Source organism: Vanessa cardui, chromosome 20 (assembly GCF_905220365.1).
Source record: "Vanessa cardui chromosome 20, ilVanCard2.1, whole genome shotgun sequence".
Classification (NCBI taxonomy): domain Eukaryota; kingdom Metazoa; phylum Arthropoda; class Insecta; order Lepidoptera; family Nymphalidae; genus Vanessa; species Vanessa cardui.
In genome coordinates this window covers 10,095,127-10,114,976 of record NC_061142.1, presented here as the reverse complement: position 1 = coordinate 10,114,976, position 19,850 = coordinate 10,095,127, and the positions used below count along the sequence as shown (strand labels likewise).

General features: G+C 31.3%; 2 protein-coding genes across 5 annotated transcripts in view; both read left to right on the top strand.

Moving 5' to 3' along the window:
• Window positions 1-146: 146 nt before the first annotated feature.
• LOC124538404 (probable maleylacetoacetate isomerase 2) lies at window positions 147-2,791 on the top strand. 2 transcript variants are annotated; one of them, XM_047115452.1, is made up of 5 exons: window positions 147-533; window positions 869-1,046; window positions 1,298-1,416; window positions 1,760-1,971; window positions 2,059-2,791. In XM_047115452.1, exons 1-5 carry the CDS (start codon window positions 525-527, stop codon window positions 2,183-2,185), a joined length of 645 nt encoding a protein of 214 aa, XP_046971408.1. In that variant the 5' UTR covers window positions 147-524; the 3' UTR covers window positions 2,186-2,791. The 2 variants fall into 2 exon arrangements, with proteins under 2 accessions (XP_046971408.1, XP_046971407.1); XM_047115451.1 differs by lacking the exon at window positions 147-533 and adding an exon at window positions 611-738.
• Window positions 2,792-4,842: 2,051 nt separating this feature from the next.
• The window catches only part of LOC124538210 (phosphofurin acidic cluster sorting protein 1), a 162,740-nt gene continuing 147,732 nt past the window's right edge, over window positions 4,843-19,850 (top strand). For 2 of the 3 annotated variants that reach the window (XM_047115185.1, XM_047115184.1), the window contains exon 1: window positions 4,843-5,226. In XM_047115185.1, the coding sequence (XP_046971141.1) occupies window positions 5,117-5,226 (110 nt within the window). In that variant the 5' untranslated portion in view covers window positions 4,843-5,116. The remainder of the gene's footprint in view (window positions 5,227-19,850) is intronic. The other variant, XM_047115187.1, reaches the window with a different exon arrangement.

Below are 19,850 nucleotides of genomic sequence, written 5' to 3'. Positions count from 1 at the left end.
ACCTGCAACACTGGAAATGTCATTTTACTGACTCGAATTAATAATTTTACTATAGTTGTTTTTCGGATGATAATTCTATGATCGTTCCGAAACGTTAAAAAAATATTTTTTTTCGTTGTTATTATTTATTATCACTTCATAAATATTGCAGTAAAAATTGTATATATCTATAAGAAATGTAATTATTTTAAAATATTATATTAGTTTTCAATTTATAAAAGCGATTTGATGAATGATCTCTAGTCTTCAAATGACAAATGGAAATGTAACAGATTGGGTAAAAGAAAGAGTGCATTTTCAAGTAGTTATTAATTAGATTCAAAAGCCATTAATTCAAAAAATATAATAATTATTATTTGACTTGTTCTGTAATATTCTTGTCAAGTATAATAAATTTATTTCATAAATTATATAAAAACAAACACCAGATTTGCAAAAACAACATATATCGTTTATTTCTATCCGGTATAATAAACGCCGCCAAAATTAGTTACTACTCTAAATACAACGGGAATATTTCCACCATGGCTAAGGTATGTATAATAAGTAAACAAGATGATATAAACAAGATATTAATAGGTAAAATCTAGTTTATTTGCATACTTGTTGTTCGTGATATTGTAAAAGTATTAATATTCTTGGCCCCTGTTGACCGGTTTTTGTATTCTTAGTCAAACGATTCTTATGATTATTTGTCTTTGATACTTCGATAAAATGGGTGATATTATTGAAGAAAAGGTTAGTTTTTTCTAAAATTACAGTTTAATTGCTTACAATTTTTAAGTTGACAGAAGTCTCTTTTTTGTTTATATAAAAGACGTCTAAAAAACAAGTACATACATTCTAATGATTATTATTCTTGTTTCAGCCAGTATTATATTCATATTGGCGAAGCTCTTGTTCATGGCGGGTTAGGATTGCCTTGAATCTAAAAGAAATACCATATGATATAAAAGCTGTCAGTTTGATCAAGGGTGGTGGAGAACAGCACTGCAATGAATACCGGGAGGTAAACCCTATGGAACAAGTACCCTCACTAGTTATAGGTAATTTACAATATTATCTTTATAATATTAAGTGAAAAAAATCATTTGAAATTATTACCATCAATGATATTAATGACCTACTGTAATTTACCTTTATATTGAAGATAAACTTAAATATTTTACAATTTAAAGTTTTATTTGTTATCCATCTCCTTTGAAATAAAAAGTTTTAATTGTTATTGTCCTGTTATATTTATCGGTTCGTGTAATTTGGTATTTGTAATTTAAATAGTAATATTTTCTCATTTTAGATGGACACACATTTGTCGAATCACTAAGTATCATGCATTATTTAGAAGAAACCAGACCTCAAAGGGCTCTAATGCCTCAAGATTGTTATAAGCGTGCAAAGGTTCGAGAAATTTGTGAGGTAATTGAAGATTTTTAATACTAATATTTATATACTTATAGTTGTAGTTCAACAAGTGACCTTTTAAATGTGTTAATATTATACATAATTCAACAATCAACTGAGATGAGGTAAGATGGGTTCAGATAATGAAGATTTAGAATATACAGAAAATAATATTTACAATATAAAAAATATTGTTAGCTAAAAGGTGATGAATGAAAGTATCCTTCCAAGTTGGCAATATATGTTTGTTGGACTGGTAGCATATCTTACGAACCACTTAAATTTTTTAATTTACCAACTAAAATTATTTTTCAGACTTGATAATATCAAATTGATGTGTTCAATTTTGAAATTCCAGGTCATATCATCTGGCATCCAGCCTCTACAAAATTTAATTGTTCTAATATATGTGGGTGAAGATAAGAAAAAGGAATGGGCCCAACATTGGATTATGCGTGGCTTTAGAGCAGTGGAGAAGCTTCTGTCGTCCTGTGCAGGAAAATATTGTGTTGGTGATGAAATAACACTAGCTGACTGCTGCCTTGTGCCTCAAGTGTTCAATGCAAGAAGGTAGAATAGTTTACCAATAAATTAAGAAATACTTCATTAATTGGTTTAATAAAATAAACCGGTCAATTATATTATTATTAATTCCAGATTCCATGTAGATCTTCGTCCATTCCCAATAATACTTCGCATTGACCGTGAACTAGAGAATCACCCGGCGTTCCGTGCCGCGCATCCCTCCGCGCAGCCTGACTGTCCACCAGAAGTAGCCAAATGAACCGACGCCTGTGATCAGAACTACTTCTTAGAGTGGATTCCCGTACACCTATAACCCATATTGTAAACCATAATAGTTGGCTATAGTTTTTACATAGGTTTCTTTACAAACATTCATCATATATGACCCTTTAATTTTGGTAAAGTTTTTCCTAGAAAAATAGTGTATAGGCTCATGCTTAATTATACATAGTTCAGCTCAAGTTGCCTACTTGCCAAAATAATATTACAGTACTAAACTTAACTATTAATAGTCTTATAGTCAATAAAAAAAAAAAGGTGGTACCTATCTTTTTACAAGAAATTTGGTTTAGCAACATGAAAATTCAGTCATCTTTTCAAGTAATAAAGGTTCACAGGATAAGATGTTAATAGAACAAACGCAAAAGAAAAGTAATTATTTGCAAAGCAAGACCTGTCTCGAAATAAGTAATCTACATTTAATGGTATGTATATTGGAATACATTTTTAATTAATTTCTTCATTTTATGCTTAAATTCAAATAAAGTATTAAAAATAATCCACAATGCTCGACTCACATACATGCATAATAAAAGAATTTATAGTTTTATGATAATTAATAAATTATATTTTTAATTTCTGTTAATATTTTTGATAGATGTTTTATTTGTTAAGTGTATTTTGCTTAGCATATTTTAATCTAGTCTTAAACTAGTTACTTATACATTTTAAATGGTTTTACAAGGTTTCACCATCACATCCATTATATAAACGGACGACTTATGAGATATTAGTAATGTAGTTACTATAAATAATCATAATTTTGTAGAACAGAAGTACCATGGGTATATTGGGTACTATTAGAGATTGGGTAAAAGAAGCAACTGCACCTATCCAAGAAAGTTATCATATATTATTAATTATCTTAATACAAAATAATGATTTGATTTTATGTCAGTAATCTATAGGTACAAGACACACATCTCTGTCTAAAGTCCAAAAAGTTCCCAGGTGCAAGCATTGTTCTAGGTACTACCCTAACAAGATTTTGAGAGACCTTCAGGGTCGCCTCACCAAAAACCATTGTCAGCAAGGTGCTTAAAATTCCAGTACAGGTTATTTTTGAAGCCCTTGGATGGATGACATGATGAAATGATGACAGACTTGATGACATTACTTCTTATAAATACTTTTTCCTGAATCCATTTTAATAGTTTTACATTGACATCAAGGCCATGGATGTTTATTTCTTTGCAATTATTAATAAGTAGAGCATGGTGTTGGGTAATATAAGTTTAAACAATAAATATCTATCAACATTACAAAAACTTGTATTAACGTAAATAATCTTCATAATGTAGGTGTAATAAATTTATTGCAAGTGATTTGTACCTCTAGAATTCTGGGCTATTTTATATGATATATATATATATATATATATATATATATATACATATAGCATAAAATTAAAATCAATTCTTTTTGTTTTCAGGCTGTTTTAAAGTCCTTAAAATTTATATAATTTGAACATTCCAAATATAAAATAAGTCTAATATTGTAATCATTTTATGTAGATATTTTTATTTTTTAATGGCTACACTTATCATTGTATTTAATGATAACTGTAGTAATTGCTATGTGATTTGTTTTTATTCCTTTTTATGTGCCATTCCAGTAGGATTCAATGCCTGAATTAGACATTCGTAAAATAATGTATTATTGTTTTTTATCATTATATACAACTTTTATTGTTTTCCGTTTTAATAAAATATAAAACAAAATGTTTTCGTTTTTTTGAGATTCATTTCATCTTCTCATTTTTATAAAGTTAATAAATATTATACATCATTTTTACACAGTTCATAAATATTATTATTAATTAATAAAGAATTTATTTTTTGTTTTCAATAAAACAAAAAAAATATAATAATATGACTATGATAATCAGTAGATATTATATAACTTAATCAGTTATTCCTGGTGTTTCGTTAACGTAATAAATATAATATATTTTGATTATAATACTAAAATCCTCAACTTAATTTTAAAATTTATGCAATGCTACATTAATATAAACATAAGTTTGAAGATTATTATTTTTTATTTTTTGGTTTCAAACAAGCAGAATGTAGAATTGGTATAGAAATTTTCGTAAAGCACTCCCATTGAAAAGAAGGTTTGTTTTAAATAAATAGTAAACGATCAAGGGATATATCTTGGTACGTCAAACATTTTGAAGGGTTTCGAGTAGTGTTATAGCGCAATCAGGAAATATTTCGTATTTTTCTAAATAATCAGCTTTAGGTTTTATTTTCTATATGTAACGCGTAGCATCTTGCTTTCCTGTAATCTATGAGAGTGATTTCGTGAAAAGGGACTGAAGTGCATTTTGTGTAAAGGGACGCCGAAGAAGCGCGCACTATTTGATTTGACCAATAATCTCTCAGTGCTAGAGATGGTCGTCAGATGATGTTAACCGATTTTCTGAGCATAACGTTAATGTTGTTTCTTAGCGAGATATCAGATATATGTCATATCTGCGACTGCGATGACCGTAAGGCTTGTTTTCGGTTTTGTTTTTTTTTTTCATAATCATAGTCTTTTAATTCATATCGTATATATTATTTTTAAGTATTTTCAGTAAGGCAATAAAAGTATTAAAAACAAATAATAATGTTCGTTAGTGGTAATCTTTACTACTGTAGGCAACACTCGTCTGGCGTCTGTCAGATGTATCGAACGCCGCTTTCATCCGTCGCCGACAAACCGATAATACCAGCGCCCAGCGCAGTATGAAAGTGTACTGAGTATTGTTGTATTTGTGTCGGGGTCGGTACCCTTCTAGTTCTGTGGTAAAATAAAAATGATTACAGTGTTATGTTTAGTGATTAAATAACAATGTAAGTTGAAAACAACTCTTAGTGCTGTGCTGTGAAAGTTGTACCCAGTTGTGTATTGTTGCTGATTTAAAATGACCGAGAAAAATAAATCCGAAAAGATGACTAATACGTCGAAACCTGTTCCCATGAAACTTTTTGCCGCCTGGGAAGTGGATAGGACACCATCCAACTGCATCCCAAGGTAATTAAGATTCTTATCAATATTTATGTGGTTTAGTTCTGAAACGATTAAGTTATGATTTTGGCGTGATTTTACTACGCTGTTCCTGTGTGCCCAAGCATTGAACATTGTCTGCATCATTTACATGCACGATTGTGAGTTATGTTTTTAAAACGATTTATAAACAATTCCATTAATAAGATAAAAAAAAATAAGACTGGTCAATACATATCGTGTAGCGTTTAATATTACGATATCCGCGATATTCGTTTCGCCGGCTTATTAATCACTATCGGTTTTCAATTAATCAGTTGGGGTATCATTGTTTTAGTATTACAAACTGTGAATACAAGATAATAAGATTAAAATTGTCAACTATTCAGTTCTACTAACTATATAATTTATTATGACTACTAGCACAGCCTTGCCTTACTTAGTATATTTTTTTTATTTTGAACAGTATAAAGTTTTTATAAAAAGTCCAATTGGATAATGGATATGTCTGACAGTAAATAAATAAAGCTTGTGTGGAAGAAGCAAACTAAAAAAATATTTATCTTTTTAAATCATTATTTATTACCATATGTTGTTAATTGAGAACTTAATAACATCTATGGTAAAGATAGACCATTAGTTAAATGTGGTTTGTTGATTAATCTAAGCTAAATTATTTCACAGTATAGCAAATATATTACTCATTCTTTTATAGCTCTACATCTCACTCAACATGTTTTGCACTGTAAATTATAACAGTACATTTTTTTTAAATACTTCATTATCCAGGACTAAAGCAATATTATTATATATAAACTCTATGGTTGTACTTTTTATATACAGTTATCATTAAACTTTACCTATTGTAAATAACTAATATTTAAATAACAGTGCAAATACCTATTGTTATATCCTTATTATGCTAATTATCTGTAAATATAATTAACATTATCTATCTCAAAATAAACTATTTCTAATTAGCTTACTACATATTACATATATGTTAAAATTCTACTATTGAAGTTTGTATAAAGATAAGTTGTATCAAGTAGGTATATATAATAAATACATTATCTTAAGCTGTTATACTGTTGTCATAGAGATCTATTAGATATATACCAATACCATTTATACTAATACCAACTAATATACTATAAAAAGTGTTATATGAAATCTTTATATATGCACTAATATTTAGGCCAGGCTCAAGAAACATTTCTTTTTTTTTCATACAAATGTTCAATCTTTGACTTAGCTTTATTGAAGTTTATTATTAAAATATAATTTTAACACCATAAAGGTACAATTACAAAACTACTTCTTAGTTTTATTCTTTGCTATTTAGGAAACTTAAAACTTTGTCATATTGTATAGTTTTAATATATTTAGACTAATTTTGGGTTGATTATATATATACATTATGAATAAATAAACCATGTGATTGGTATTAGGATGTAATTGGAACTCAAATGTAATCCATCAAAATACATTGTAAAATTGTATTTAAATAGTGCTGAGAGTCGGTCAAATTGAATTAGGAACCACATCCAAGAATAATATTATACACAGGAATACTGCAGGAATTTGTAAATACAAATTCTCTCTATTTACTCTTGCTCAGAAATATTTATATTTTATTATTTTTAATACAAATTGACACTACTATCAATGGCATAAAAATAATTGGGGTAATTATGCATTGTGAGTGTAAGCTGCCAGCAAATTATTTCAATTTTATGTTTCAACTCTTTATCTTTATCACAACAATGAATCTCTGTAAAATAAGCTTGTTATGATACAAAAAAAAAATTGCTATGCACTATACGCATATATAGACTAGTAAAGATAGTAAAAATAGTGTATATAAATAATTTCAACCCTCAGTAACTATAACAGTAGAAAACACTTTTATTAAAATATAATTATATTAAAACTTATTGAACCTTCAAATCTCAATAAAGTCAATAATAGTATTTTATAAGGGCCAACCCGAGGGAGCTGATCTAGAGTACAACTGCTATATCTGCTTTTATCCCGTTAATGTGCTGACATTTAAATGAAACTAGTTGCTGCCTGTGATTTCTTTCATGTTTTAGTTGTTGGGCTACAGGGATAAGAAAAAAAAGTAGGCTATACCTTTCTTGAAATTCAACCTTGCTTCTAACCAAATATCATCCAATTTGGTTTAGTGGTTTAGCCGAAAAAGCGTAATACATAGACAGACTTACTTTCGCATTTATAACATTAGTATATATAAGAGGAAGCGAATAGTTGTGCTGTTTGTATGTCTTTAATTGATTAACATGTTGCAGTTACATTTAAAAATAAAAATACAGACGAATTTATAACCTCCTCCTTTTTGAAGTCGGTTGAAAAGACGTATTTGTGAGCCGTGTACTCGTCATTTTTCATATTATAAATGTTACATAGACCCAATATAGTCTAAATTATCAGAATATTAGTAAGTAAAATTTTTCAGTTAGAATATATTAACAGTTTTCTTTAAAAGTGATACATTTAATAGTCATTCAATAACAATTCATTCCATTTCTTTCGTAAACAATTATCGATATCGTTCGGCCGTTTAGCTTACGAGAAACTATGAAGTTTTAATTCAAACAGATATATGGTATAGCAAAGTATACGGGATGAAAAATGCTCGATTTTTAGCCATAGCTGTGATTACCTTCGTTTTCATTTGAATTAGTTCTAGGTATATAGCTTATTAGTAGTTGTTTTGAAGTTGAGAAGCCCCATATTTATTCTTTATTCACGTAGACTCATCAAATAACTTAAAAATTGTCATGTTTCAGTTAAACATTAAATTAAAACAGTATCATTTGTTCGTTTGTATGAAGGACGTAATCTCCGGAGCTAATAGTCTGATTCTAAAAATGTTTTCTCGACTAGAAAGCATTATTTCAAATTATTTTGGGTAGAAACTATATTTATATCATACAATTTTCGTTATTAATATACATCACCTGCGAGAAGCTGGGGCATCTTTTAAGTATGAATATAAATATATACATATGTCACCCGCGGTCTTTTATAAAGTAGCCAAAGGATCTTTTGGACATCAAGCTTCCTTCATATTAAATTAAATCAAATTCGGTCTGACAGTGGCAGATATACAGACCGAGAGAGACAGGATTTCTCGTTTGGTGGTTGGGTTTTTTTGCTAGCCCGTCGTCAGGTATTCTGCCGCCAAACAGCAATACTTAGTATTGTTGTGTTCCGGTTTGAAGGATGAGGTTTGAACATCTTAGTTCTCAAAGTTGGTATCGCAATGGTGATTTAAGGAATGGTCAATATTTGCTGGTAGGTCTATATATTATAGAAATAAAATAGTATAGAAGTGAATAATATACATATATCACATAAATAAATAAATAAATATGAGACAACATCACATACATTACTCTGATCCCAATATAAGTAGCTAAAGCACTTGTGTTATGGAAAATCAGAAATAACGACGGTACCACAAACACCCACACCCATGACAACAGAGAAAACTAATGATGATATACATCGTCTCAGCTGGGAATCGAACCCAGGACATCGGTGTGGCGTACCCATGAAAACCGGTGTAAACACCACTCGACCACCGAGGTCGTCGAAATTGTTATTGACCATATTGTATAACTGTCAATAAGATTTAATTCTATACAGATGCAAAAAAAATGTCCATTGTTTTGCTTCACATTAATGGCTGTGTTCAAGTCAAACGCGGTATCCGCATAGTTATACTTGCATGACTTTGATACAGCACAAACGTATTGTACCTTTGTTACAATGAGAACAGATGATCGCATGGGAAAACATGACAAAAAGGTATATTTTTATGTTAATTTATAACGGAATATTATATTGTACATACATTTGTTGTCTTGAAAATGATTATAATACACTTTCTGACATGTTATGTGTTCTGATTCAACTGTATTAAGGACATGGTTATACGGAGTTCGTATTCATTTGTTTTTAGTACACGTATCTATGTAAATTAATTGTCACAAGAATTTTATTCTCGGTTCTTCATTTTCCTTATAGTTTAAATTAATCTTGTATAGTCGTAATTCCGAAGTGCTTGTAAGAGTATTTGAATTTTGAATCGTTCCAATAGGCAGCTGACGTTCCTTTTCAAGATATCCGTTTATGTATTTGTTTTATCATCATTTTATAATAGTTTTAATGATTCATGATGATAGAGCGACACGCAGACTTGTCTGGGTGTTCACAAACCAGTTTCCCTACCGCCAAACAGCAATACTAAGTATTGCTATGTTCCGGTTTGAAAGGAGAATTAGCCAGTGTAATTACATCTTAGATCTTGTGGTCGGCGCATCGTTGACGGCGAGACATGTGTCTAAAGGCTTAGGGTACCACTAACGACGCAAGTGTCTTACGCATATTTTTTACATATTTTTTAATATGCTGTGATATGTTATAGTACAAACATTTTTATGTAAATATTTACTAAAATATCGATATACATACCATCTATTTGTCTAAAGATACTAAGACGTAATTAAATATATTGATTTGTAGTTAAAATAATTATATCAATGTAAAATAATTATAACATTGATACGTACGTTAATTTTCTACGAGTAATTACTTCGCCTACACCTTGCGAACCTTGTAAAAGTACTCTCCGCAGTTAATGAACTGAATCGTAGCGATAAAACTAAAATTATATGTAAAGGAAAGCGAACGGCACGCACGATACACTCACACAAACACAGGTTATGCAAATGTAGTAATACCATAGAGATATACATACCTAAGGAATCGCCTTTGGACTTGGGATTGGTATAATTCATAAGAAATACCGTAAAATTTAATAAAGTACAATTTGTGCAATAATATTAAAATATTTATCCTTTTAAGTAATAGGTTACAGGATTTCATTCAAAGTAAAGCTACACTGTGAACAATAGTCTAACGACATCAAAAGTATGAACAAAACAGGTTTGTGCGTTATTTAGAAAAAGAAAAACTGTATCCAACTGAACACAAAAGATCAGTGTTTTTATATTTGTTCATATATTTCAAACATCAAACATGTTTGAAATATGTGAGGGGTAAAAACAATCTTCTAACATATTTTCTGAATGTATTTTTTTTTAAACTGTTAGTATATTTTTACAGACTTCTATTAGATTATTAGAATTTATTTCTTCATAGAATGAGCAAAAAGGGTCATGTGAAAATGAAAGAATACAAATACATAATGTTATTTTATATGTTATGAACTGATAAATAAATGTCTTAGATTTGAATTGAGCAAATAAACATACAAAACGAAACGTAAATTTTGAATAGTAATGTCACTTATTTTATAAGATAATTTATATCTTTCGTTAGTAGTTACGTTTAAACCAAATCAAGAAGTTTTCGAATCGAATGGCGAGCGATTATCTCGTATTTATTTTTATAAAACACTCGTTTCTTATCACTTGTATTGTATGCGCTCGCGCCAAGAGGGTGACCGCAAGGTCGCCTTTGTCTTGGAGGGTGACACACGAGTGCCTGATATTGACTCACCGTGCCTTCTGATAGGCATGTGCTAAATTAAAACGCCAAAATAATTAAAAAAAAATAACATTTCCAAGTAAACAAATCTAGAATAATTCGCTGTTTTATACGTGTTTGTAATTCATCACCTGCTCTGCAGCGAATATCGTGTAGTGAATTACATTTTATGTTAATATATTCTGGGAATGCATACGAGTAATTTGGTCGCTTGATTGCAAGCGCTCGTCACACTTATTCATACTTTCAAGAAGTGATAATTATTCTTTAGTGTGAATTATGGTGTCTAAGATGTTACATGTCTAAAGTTTGCGAAGTGTCGACATTTTCACGAGATATCCAAATTTATTTTTAGGTATAAACAGACGTAAACGCCATCAGTGATATCATTTTATAACGGTTTGGACTTTGATGTCCCATTTATTCAAATGTCTTAAAACCAATGCGATTATTCACACTCAAACTGAAAAAAAGGATGCTTAGATTTTATGTAGGAAAACATCAAATATTATTCTCAGTAAGAATATAATTTTACTAATTAACGATATGTTTTGTAGTTTGTATGTCCCTAGACTTTGAACCCTTTAAATCCTAGTTACATTAATTTTGTAATTGAATTTACTTAAAGCATAAACTATTACGGCACGATAAAAAAACCTATCAGCTGTAAAATTGAGCAGTTGTCATATAATCGACTCCGCAGTTGCTATTGGAGATGGAAACAAATCAAATTTACGGATAGACGAAAGTTATACAATTTCCTCCTCAATCCGATTGGTAGAGATTGGTGCTTGAATTTGCACTGATTTATTTTATGCTTTATATTGTATAAGTACATCAAATCGGCACATGTTAACTCAATAGTCTTGATGTTAAAGCTGATGTAATTGTGAGGGGAATTTGTATATTCATATTATACCCACACATACTCATATATTAAAATCTTGTAGTAAAAGTCTTATGTATATTTTGGTAGGTTTTTTCCGTTAGGCGTTGCAATAAAATCAACTCCTTATTTATTAGATACTTCTTCCCCAAATGCAAGTCCGGTTATATCTAAAATTATGAATACGCATTCGACCGTTAAATAAAAGGTATATGTTTTTAATTGTATCGTAAGTTTTAATAACTTAATAAGAGTAAATTGCAAATATAAATCATGTTAATTTTGCGGTATTTTATTGATATTATATACAGTTGGTATTACTTACTGATGAGTCAGTATTAACTTTTTAGTTCGCTTGTGCGTGTTTTAAATCAAAACAAAGGAAAATCGCAATTGGTTCAAAATAAACTTACCAGCAAATAACAGGCTAGCAGGAAATATTACTGTAAATTACTTAATCGTTTGTACTAAAAATTGTATGAAAATATTTTTCTGGTCATCTTATTTTGTCTGTGAGAAATAAGAATTACATTCGTCATCTACTGGGTTCAAAAATCATTGAAGTCCGCCTTAGGATCTGTTACACACATAGGTACACAACATTTCTTTACCTATAAAAATACACATTACACTCCACGGTGTTTTCTATAATAGATCTCTTATCAATCATAAACATATAATAGTAATGTAATAATGTAATGATTTTAACTTACAAGCATTATACGAAACACTGTCTTACTTACGGAAAGCGGACGAAGAAACAATCACTGCATGATATATTATTATAACAATCTATACTAATATTATAATTGCGAAAGTAACACTGTCTATCTGATCGTTGCTCCTTCACGGCCATACAATTGTATGGAAATGGTTGAGATTTGGCATTGAACTAAACCAACTGAGATGAGAAAGCCCAGTGGTTAGAACATGTGCATCTTAATCGATGATTTCGGGTTCAAACCCAGACAAGCACCACTATATCTATAGATATATATTTGCTTAATTTGTGTTTATAATGCATCTCGTGCTCGGCGGTGAAGGAAAAGATCGTGAGGAAACCTGCATGTGTCTAATTTCATTGAAATAGTGCCACATGTGAATTCCACCAACCCGCATTGGAACAGCGTGGTGGAATATGTTCCAAACCCTCTCCTTAAGAGGAAGCCCTTAGCCCAGTAAGGGTAAATTTACAGGCTGTTACTAAGCTTGAACTTCGAGGATGGACATAGGCTTAATACCTGGCGACCAACACCTAAAACACTACTATTCCTACACGTTATATACTCCTAGTTAGAGTTCTGTAGAGCGCATCGAGGTCACGGTTGTGTTTTACAAACGGTCGAAAATTTTACAACACTCGCAAGGTCGCACTTGTTTTGATGGCAGTGCATTGCCTGGTTGATAAAACGCATTGTGTTTCACGAAAACGTTATTACGTAATAATTTTATTTCTTGCTTAATTTTAATTACTTTCTGCAGTGATGCCGCTTGTGGTTTTTATTTTTATTTGTGGATGGTTCTTGAACGTTGTACGGTTCGAAAACATGTCTCGGTCCACGTATTTAATGGATTAAAAAAAAGAGAACACGCTTTATATTTAAAAAAAGAACACGCTTTAAACATATAACGTGCTTGACGCGTCTGCTTATTTATTTTTATTATGTATGCTCAAATATCACTCGAAAATGGCTGCACCTATTTAAACTTCATTTTATTGAGGACAGGTAGTCCTATATTTCCTTTAGAGAACCGGAAAAAACAGGTTTAATAAGTACAAAGTGTATGCTATTTGCGGATTTTAGTTTGTTCAACAATAACCGACCAATCAATCGCTTGCATTTAAAATGTTCTTTATGTAAAAAGATTTGTTTTTTTTTCTATAAATTTTTTTTTTATTGAAATTTGTTCAGTTCTGTTTCTTTGTTATGACGTTTACATGCTCGTTCTATTATTGATATTCGTCCACATCCCGATAGTTATACGTCACATAGTACTAGTCTCTGTCGAAATAAACAAGAAGTTATTAAAGATTTGTTCGAATGAAAATTAGTGCTTATATATAATTTCGAATCTGGATATGCTTTCGTAGATATTACACAATCAGTCCATTTTTCTCTTGGGGCATCGGAATTGCGATTCAAAGGGGTAATGTTTCTAGTATTTTTTGCCACTATTCCACCCAGTTAGGATTTGTATAGCGACTACATTTGTTTCTGTTTATATTCACTTAATTTACTGATTATAATTAATGTAAGGATTATAAATTGAATAACAACTAATACTTATTAAAAACAATTTCAATAATTATTGCTTTTGCAAAATATGACTTTTAATGTTTTTCGCTAACTAGTTCTAGATATAATTTAAATTAAAAATAGCGGTCGAAGAATGGCGGGAATTCGATTATCGTAGTTTCGATAACTTGATATAATCGATAAGTTCGATTTCTTTTAAGATGATAGTATTTCATGTTTGTTTAAAAGCTAGTCACAGTGAGAAGTAAATAGTTAAACTAATCATAGCTTAGTGTTTTTCTGGAGTAGATGCTACATAAGATCATATCTAGAGATCAATTCAATATGATTTAAGTGAAGTAAAAACAAAAAAAACTCTATGGACTTCTTGTTACAAAGCATTTGTTAAATTTCCGGTGATTCGAAGCAAATTTTAGTGAAGGGTAAATTTAAAATTATAAAGTTTCATCATTTCATAAGTTTGTTTATCATATTACATTGACATATTTCATTTAAGTTATCCACCACTTTGTAACGATAATATATTATCGTTATAAGATTAAAGTGTCAGCTCTCTATAGAATCTACTAGCTCTCGATGTAGCCTTCATAATCATTCAGCTATTCATTTTACGAAACAAACTATTTTTATACAACCCGTTTATATTTGCTTTTCTATGATTTACTTAATCTACATTCGATATATTTATTCTAAACATAGAAATTGCCTCTGATCTGTATTCGTGGCCTTCCGAAGTCACGTATTAGATGTGATATCGGATTTGGCGTTTTTCCACAGTGTAGTAAGTTCAAGTTGTTGAAAATAAAAACGTCTTATGTTAAAATTGGGTCACGTATTGTATATGTCATTTAGGAAATGGAAAAGGGTAATCATGTAACAGTAGTGTTATTTCGTCAGAAGTAACTTCGTATCTCGGTTGTAAAATGTTGTAAACCGAATTGACTTGATACGCTATTTCGATACGTGTGTCGTTATAATGTTATACTTATCGAAGTCAAAGTCGCATATCTCTTCTTGATATGTTATGGTTGTGTTTTGCGTTACCAGATTTCTTACAGAACGGCTCTACGGCAGTGCTAAACTGTAAGAATTAATTGACTTTGTAACTCGCTCGTGGAATGTCATAAAGCGACTAACCGTGATAAGCTATTTTGATTAGTGTATCCTTTAAAATTTATAATCTTTATAGCTAATGTTGCATATCACGTTCTACGGTGGGCTTTAAAGAATAGAAGATGAAGTTTTTAAATTTGGAATATAATATTCTGTTCTGTGTGGTTATTATGTAACAAGAATATCAAAACTTATATCAGAACACCAGCGTCAAATGTCAGAATGTGATATGATATGCGACAATGACTTTAATAATTATAAAATTAATAGGATGCGTGCATCATAATTTGGTATCACTATGAGTCTGTTGTCTTAACTAGCGGACTTCCAGGCAGGATATACGTATATAATTTTATTTAACTAACATGACTGTATTTTTAAATGTTGAAAAAGAGTAACTTCTGAGTTTCTTGCCGGTTCTTCTCGGTAGGATCTATTTTCCAAACCGCTGGTACCTTCACTTAATATACACTCAGCGGCAGAAAATGTGGCCCAAACTCTAAAATTCTTATAACATGCAATTTTGGTGTTGCGTATGAGAATTTTAAGTGGCAGCGTATCGTGGCGTTAGTTTTTGTTAATTTATGAGTTTCAAAGTTATAAAAAAAGGTTATTTGTTTAACGTAAGTGACACTTAACGTTATTAAGTGTAAAAACGCCCAAAACTCAGTTGAGTTAAAGTTCGATATTCAAACGGTCGTGCATTTAACCCTTATTGTTTTGTTTTTAATTTAATCTTTAGTCATTTTTCTTACTAAAAACTGAAAACTATGGCCTTAAGTTCAGCACAAATCGCTCAAGCTCTGTTACTTCGGAGTCAAGGTTTAACGCAGCGTGAAATCGCTGTATCTTTAAATGTACCACGTACAACTCTGAGATATGCCCTAAAAAGATACGATGAGACCGGCCTATACACGAGGAGACCAGGAAGTGGCAATATCAGATGCACATCAGCTCGAGATGACCGATTTATCATCCTCGCAATATTGAGAAATCGTTTCCTTACTGCGGGTGAAATAATGCAGCGTCTACAAACGACAAGAGGCGTCCGTGTAAGTGAGCGAACAATAAGAAGAAGAATGGAGGAACAAAACCTGCGTTCCCGAAGACCAGCACGAGGTCCAGAACTGCTCCGACACCATCGTGTAGCTCGACTTCAATTCGCTCGCAAACACACTAATTGGACTCACGAGCAGTGGGCTAAGGTTCTGTGGACCGATGAATGCAGAGTAGCCTTAAGGCATCCAGATGGTCGCGAACGTGTGTGGAGAAGGCGAGGAGAAAGGTTTTTACCCACCACTACCTGGCAAACAGTAAGTTTTCATGGTGGCTCTGTTATGGTCTGAGCAGGAATAAGTTTAGACGCACGTACGGAGTTAACAATAATCGAATGTCGCTTAACAGCAGTGCGATACATCGAAGAGGTCCTCCAAGAACATGTTCTACCATACATGGAATTTATTGGAAGCCAGGAATTTCTTTTAATGCACGATAATGCGCGACCTCACACAGCATTTTGCGTGAATAGCTACCTATCGGAGGTAGGAATTTCAAAATTGGACTGGCCAGCACGAAGTCCGGATTTAAATCCAATAGAACATGTATGGGACATGCTTAAAAGACGCATCAGATCCAGCATCAACCCTCCAGAGTCTACCAGTGATTTAAAAACCGCCTTGATAACCGCCTGAGAAGAAATACCCCAGGTTGACATAAAAAACATTATTAAATCCATGCCTGATCGCATGCAGGCAGTCATCAAGGCTAGAGGAGGCAATACCCGGTATTAATTTTAAGTCCCGTAAGTTTTTGTAATTTTTTTTTAAAACTTTCTTTTGTTTATTTTTTTCCAATTTTAGAGTTATTTGTTATTTTTAAGATAAAAAATTAATTAATTGAGGTATTACTTTTTTTTTACTAAATATTCACTTTAATACCTTCAAATTTTATGTACAAAAAAAAAATACCCCTATTTCGTGTTTAATTTTGATGTTTAACCACATTATGTGTTTGGGCCACATTCTGTGCCGCTGAGTGTAGTTGTTAAATGACGACTCAAAAGTCCCTGTAGTACTTGAATAAAGTAGATTTTGCTTTTTGATTGAGCCAGTTGTCAGCATTTTCCAAGTGAATGGTACTGCAGGATTTGGTGATTAATCTAGTACTATCAACATTCGTTTTTCAAATATACTTACATGTAGAATAAGAAAGGCCAATATTCCACGTATCATGTATAGTATCACAATGGGCATACCGATCCTCGTATAGACCGGATGTTTTGAACGTAATGACTACATCGTTGTTTATCATATAGTATTGTTCAAACTTCCATCCAGCGCCTCGGATAGGCTTTTATGAATGACCTACATCCTTCTGGATATTGATTGAAAATATTTTACGAAATGAGAAATTAATTTCTCAACGAAAATTGCCAATAACTATTTTTATCATATTTTTAAATCGATGGTTCTCAATTGTGCAAAGAGATTTCAAATATAGACTACCGAGAAGAATATGTCATTGATGTCTTTTTTAGGGTTGTGTACCAAAGGTTAAAATTGATATCTATCATTAAGATTTCGCTGTCTTTCCCTTTGTCCGTCTGTCAACAGGCTCTATCTAATGAAATGTAAAACAACTTAGTAATAAAACAGGTGATTTTTTTACCGATGATATATGTATTTCAGTTACCGACATAACAAGAAATAAAACTAAAAATCAGAATAAAATAAATATTTAAGGGGCTCCAATTCAACATACATTGATTTATTAACAGTTTTTATATTGACTAGTACGGAACCCTTCGTGCGCTAGTCCGACTCGCACTTGGCCGGTTTTTTCTATTTTAGTAATCATAGTTAGCGTTGTTTTTGCGTCATCGCCAATGTAATCTACATGTATAATTTAGCAGAAAATTTATTCTATTCGTTTCGGGATTAGTAGTACTATTCGTAACTGTCGTAAATGTAGTTATTCTACGTAGTAAGGGAAAGTACTACGTTCGTAGTCTTAACCGCATGACGTCAAGGCTTTTGGTTTCCTACTCTTTGGCTGGAAGATGCAACAGATATTCCAAGGTTGAGCGGCTCAACAGTTGAATACTTTGTGGTGAACGAGTATAAACAGATGTGATTTACTACCGACAAATTTAGTGTTTAAATCAGCTTTTACAAGGAGCAAACTATGAACCTCTTATTCTTAACCACAATTTGCGGTTGTACACCAGGAACAGACATTTTATGTCATTTTCATTTATAAACCATCTCGTGTTATAATAATACTGTCAGTAAGCAAGGCCAGAGGATGAAAATCATCCATTCTTCTATGCGATATATTTGGTGGAATAAGGTCTAATCATTCTCATCAGAAAAATAAGGAGACTTAGCCTGAGAGGGGAACAATTTGGTACTTTTTATAATAATGTGTGTGGTGTATGTTATACCATTATGTGAATATGTAAATTGTAAGCGGTATTAAATGATTTAATTTATTTGCGGTCCGTCAACAAAAACAAAAGATAAAAGTATTATTTACATAATGAAAGTACCAATTAAAAATAATTTATATTCATTAACATACTAATGTCCAATAATATTTACCTTTAATGTTTATGTATCAATTTTTGACGTCTTAATGACTTACTTTTATTTTGATGTGTATACGAAAGATAATGTTTTTTCTTTTTTATAAATACAGATAAAATATTATCATGTTTGCTGAGATAATGTGTTTTGATCTTAGTGTATTAAAACCAAATTGCATTATCATTTTACAAATGTGTAAAGCATCTGTTGGGAATGTTGACGTTACCGAGAAATACCTCTAAAGCTCAGTAACTCAGTAGTGGAATGTTATCATCGACTACATACATATAATATGTGGGAATGTTAAGTGAATACAACAACATTTATGATGATAAAAATTGTCCTCACCGACTTCGCTCACTGCGGTCAGTCTCATGACTGACCTGCCAAATTCGGGGTTCTTATAATTGGGAAAAATAGATCATCTCTCATTTACTCACTCTCATAACACAATAGGATGAAACATCTGATTGAATGGAAGTTGTCCAAGCTCGGAATTGACGTTCTTTTGCCAGACCCATTAACTTTTTATCGGCCAAACCTGGGCTTGAACCCAAGAACCTTGGCTTCTGTGGTCATGTAGCCGCTAGACAAAGGAGGCAATCAGAAAGGAAATTTATATATCCTGATTGAAAATCCTACGCCCTTAGGAACATCACATCACTAATTAATTGTATTGTCTAACATGATTTGAATAAATCGTTTAATCTAAACTTAATTTTATTATTAACTTTCCCGATCGTTATGTGCATGATGAAATGGCCTTGGAAACAATTATTATATATCTATTATGATGTAATTTATAGGGATTTCCCCTACCAAGAATCGTTTGAGCCAGTTTATTAAGTTATTGAGAACTACAGTTCTTTCGTATATAAAGGTACATTGTATATCAGACTGTAATTCAGATAAAAAACAGAAAATAAAACAAAAATCAACAAACAAGAATATCAATGTAAGCGGTATAAACTAAAATCTGTAATAACTTTGTCTATTACCGATTCAAAATATACCTAAATATTATTCAAATTTAGAACCTATTCGGATGAATGATTATTTTTACACGAGATAGACATGGCTGACCTAAATATAAAATAGTGGAAGCACAAAAGTCCTCGTATATGTAATACGGATCTCAGATAATTTAATCATTATCACACCATTTTTTGTCCGTCTGTACATGTATATAAAAACCTATACTAAAGTAAAAACGACAATAAATTAGTTCATTGACCATACGAAATGTGGTTCGATCCGTCAGTTCGTTCA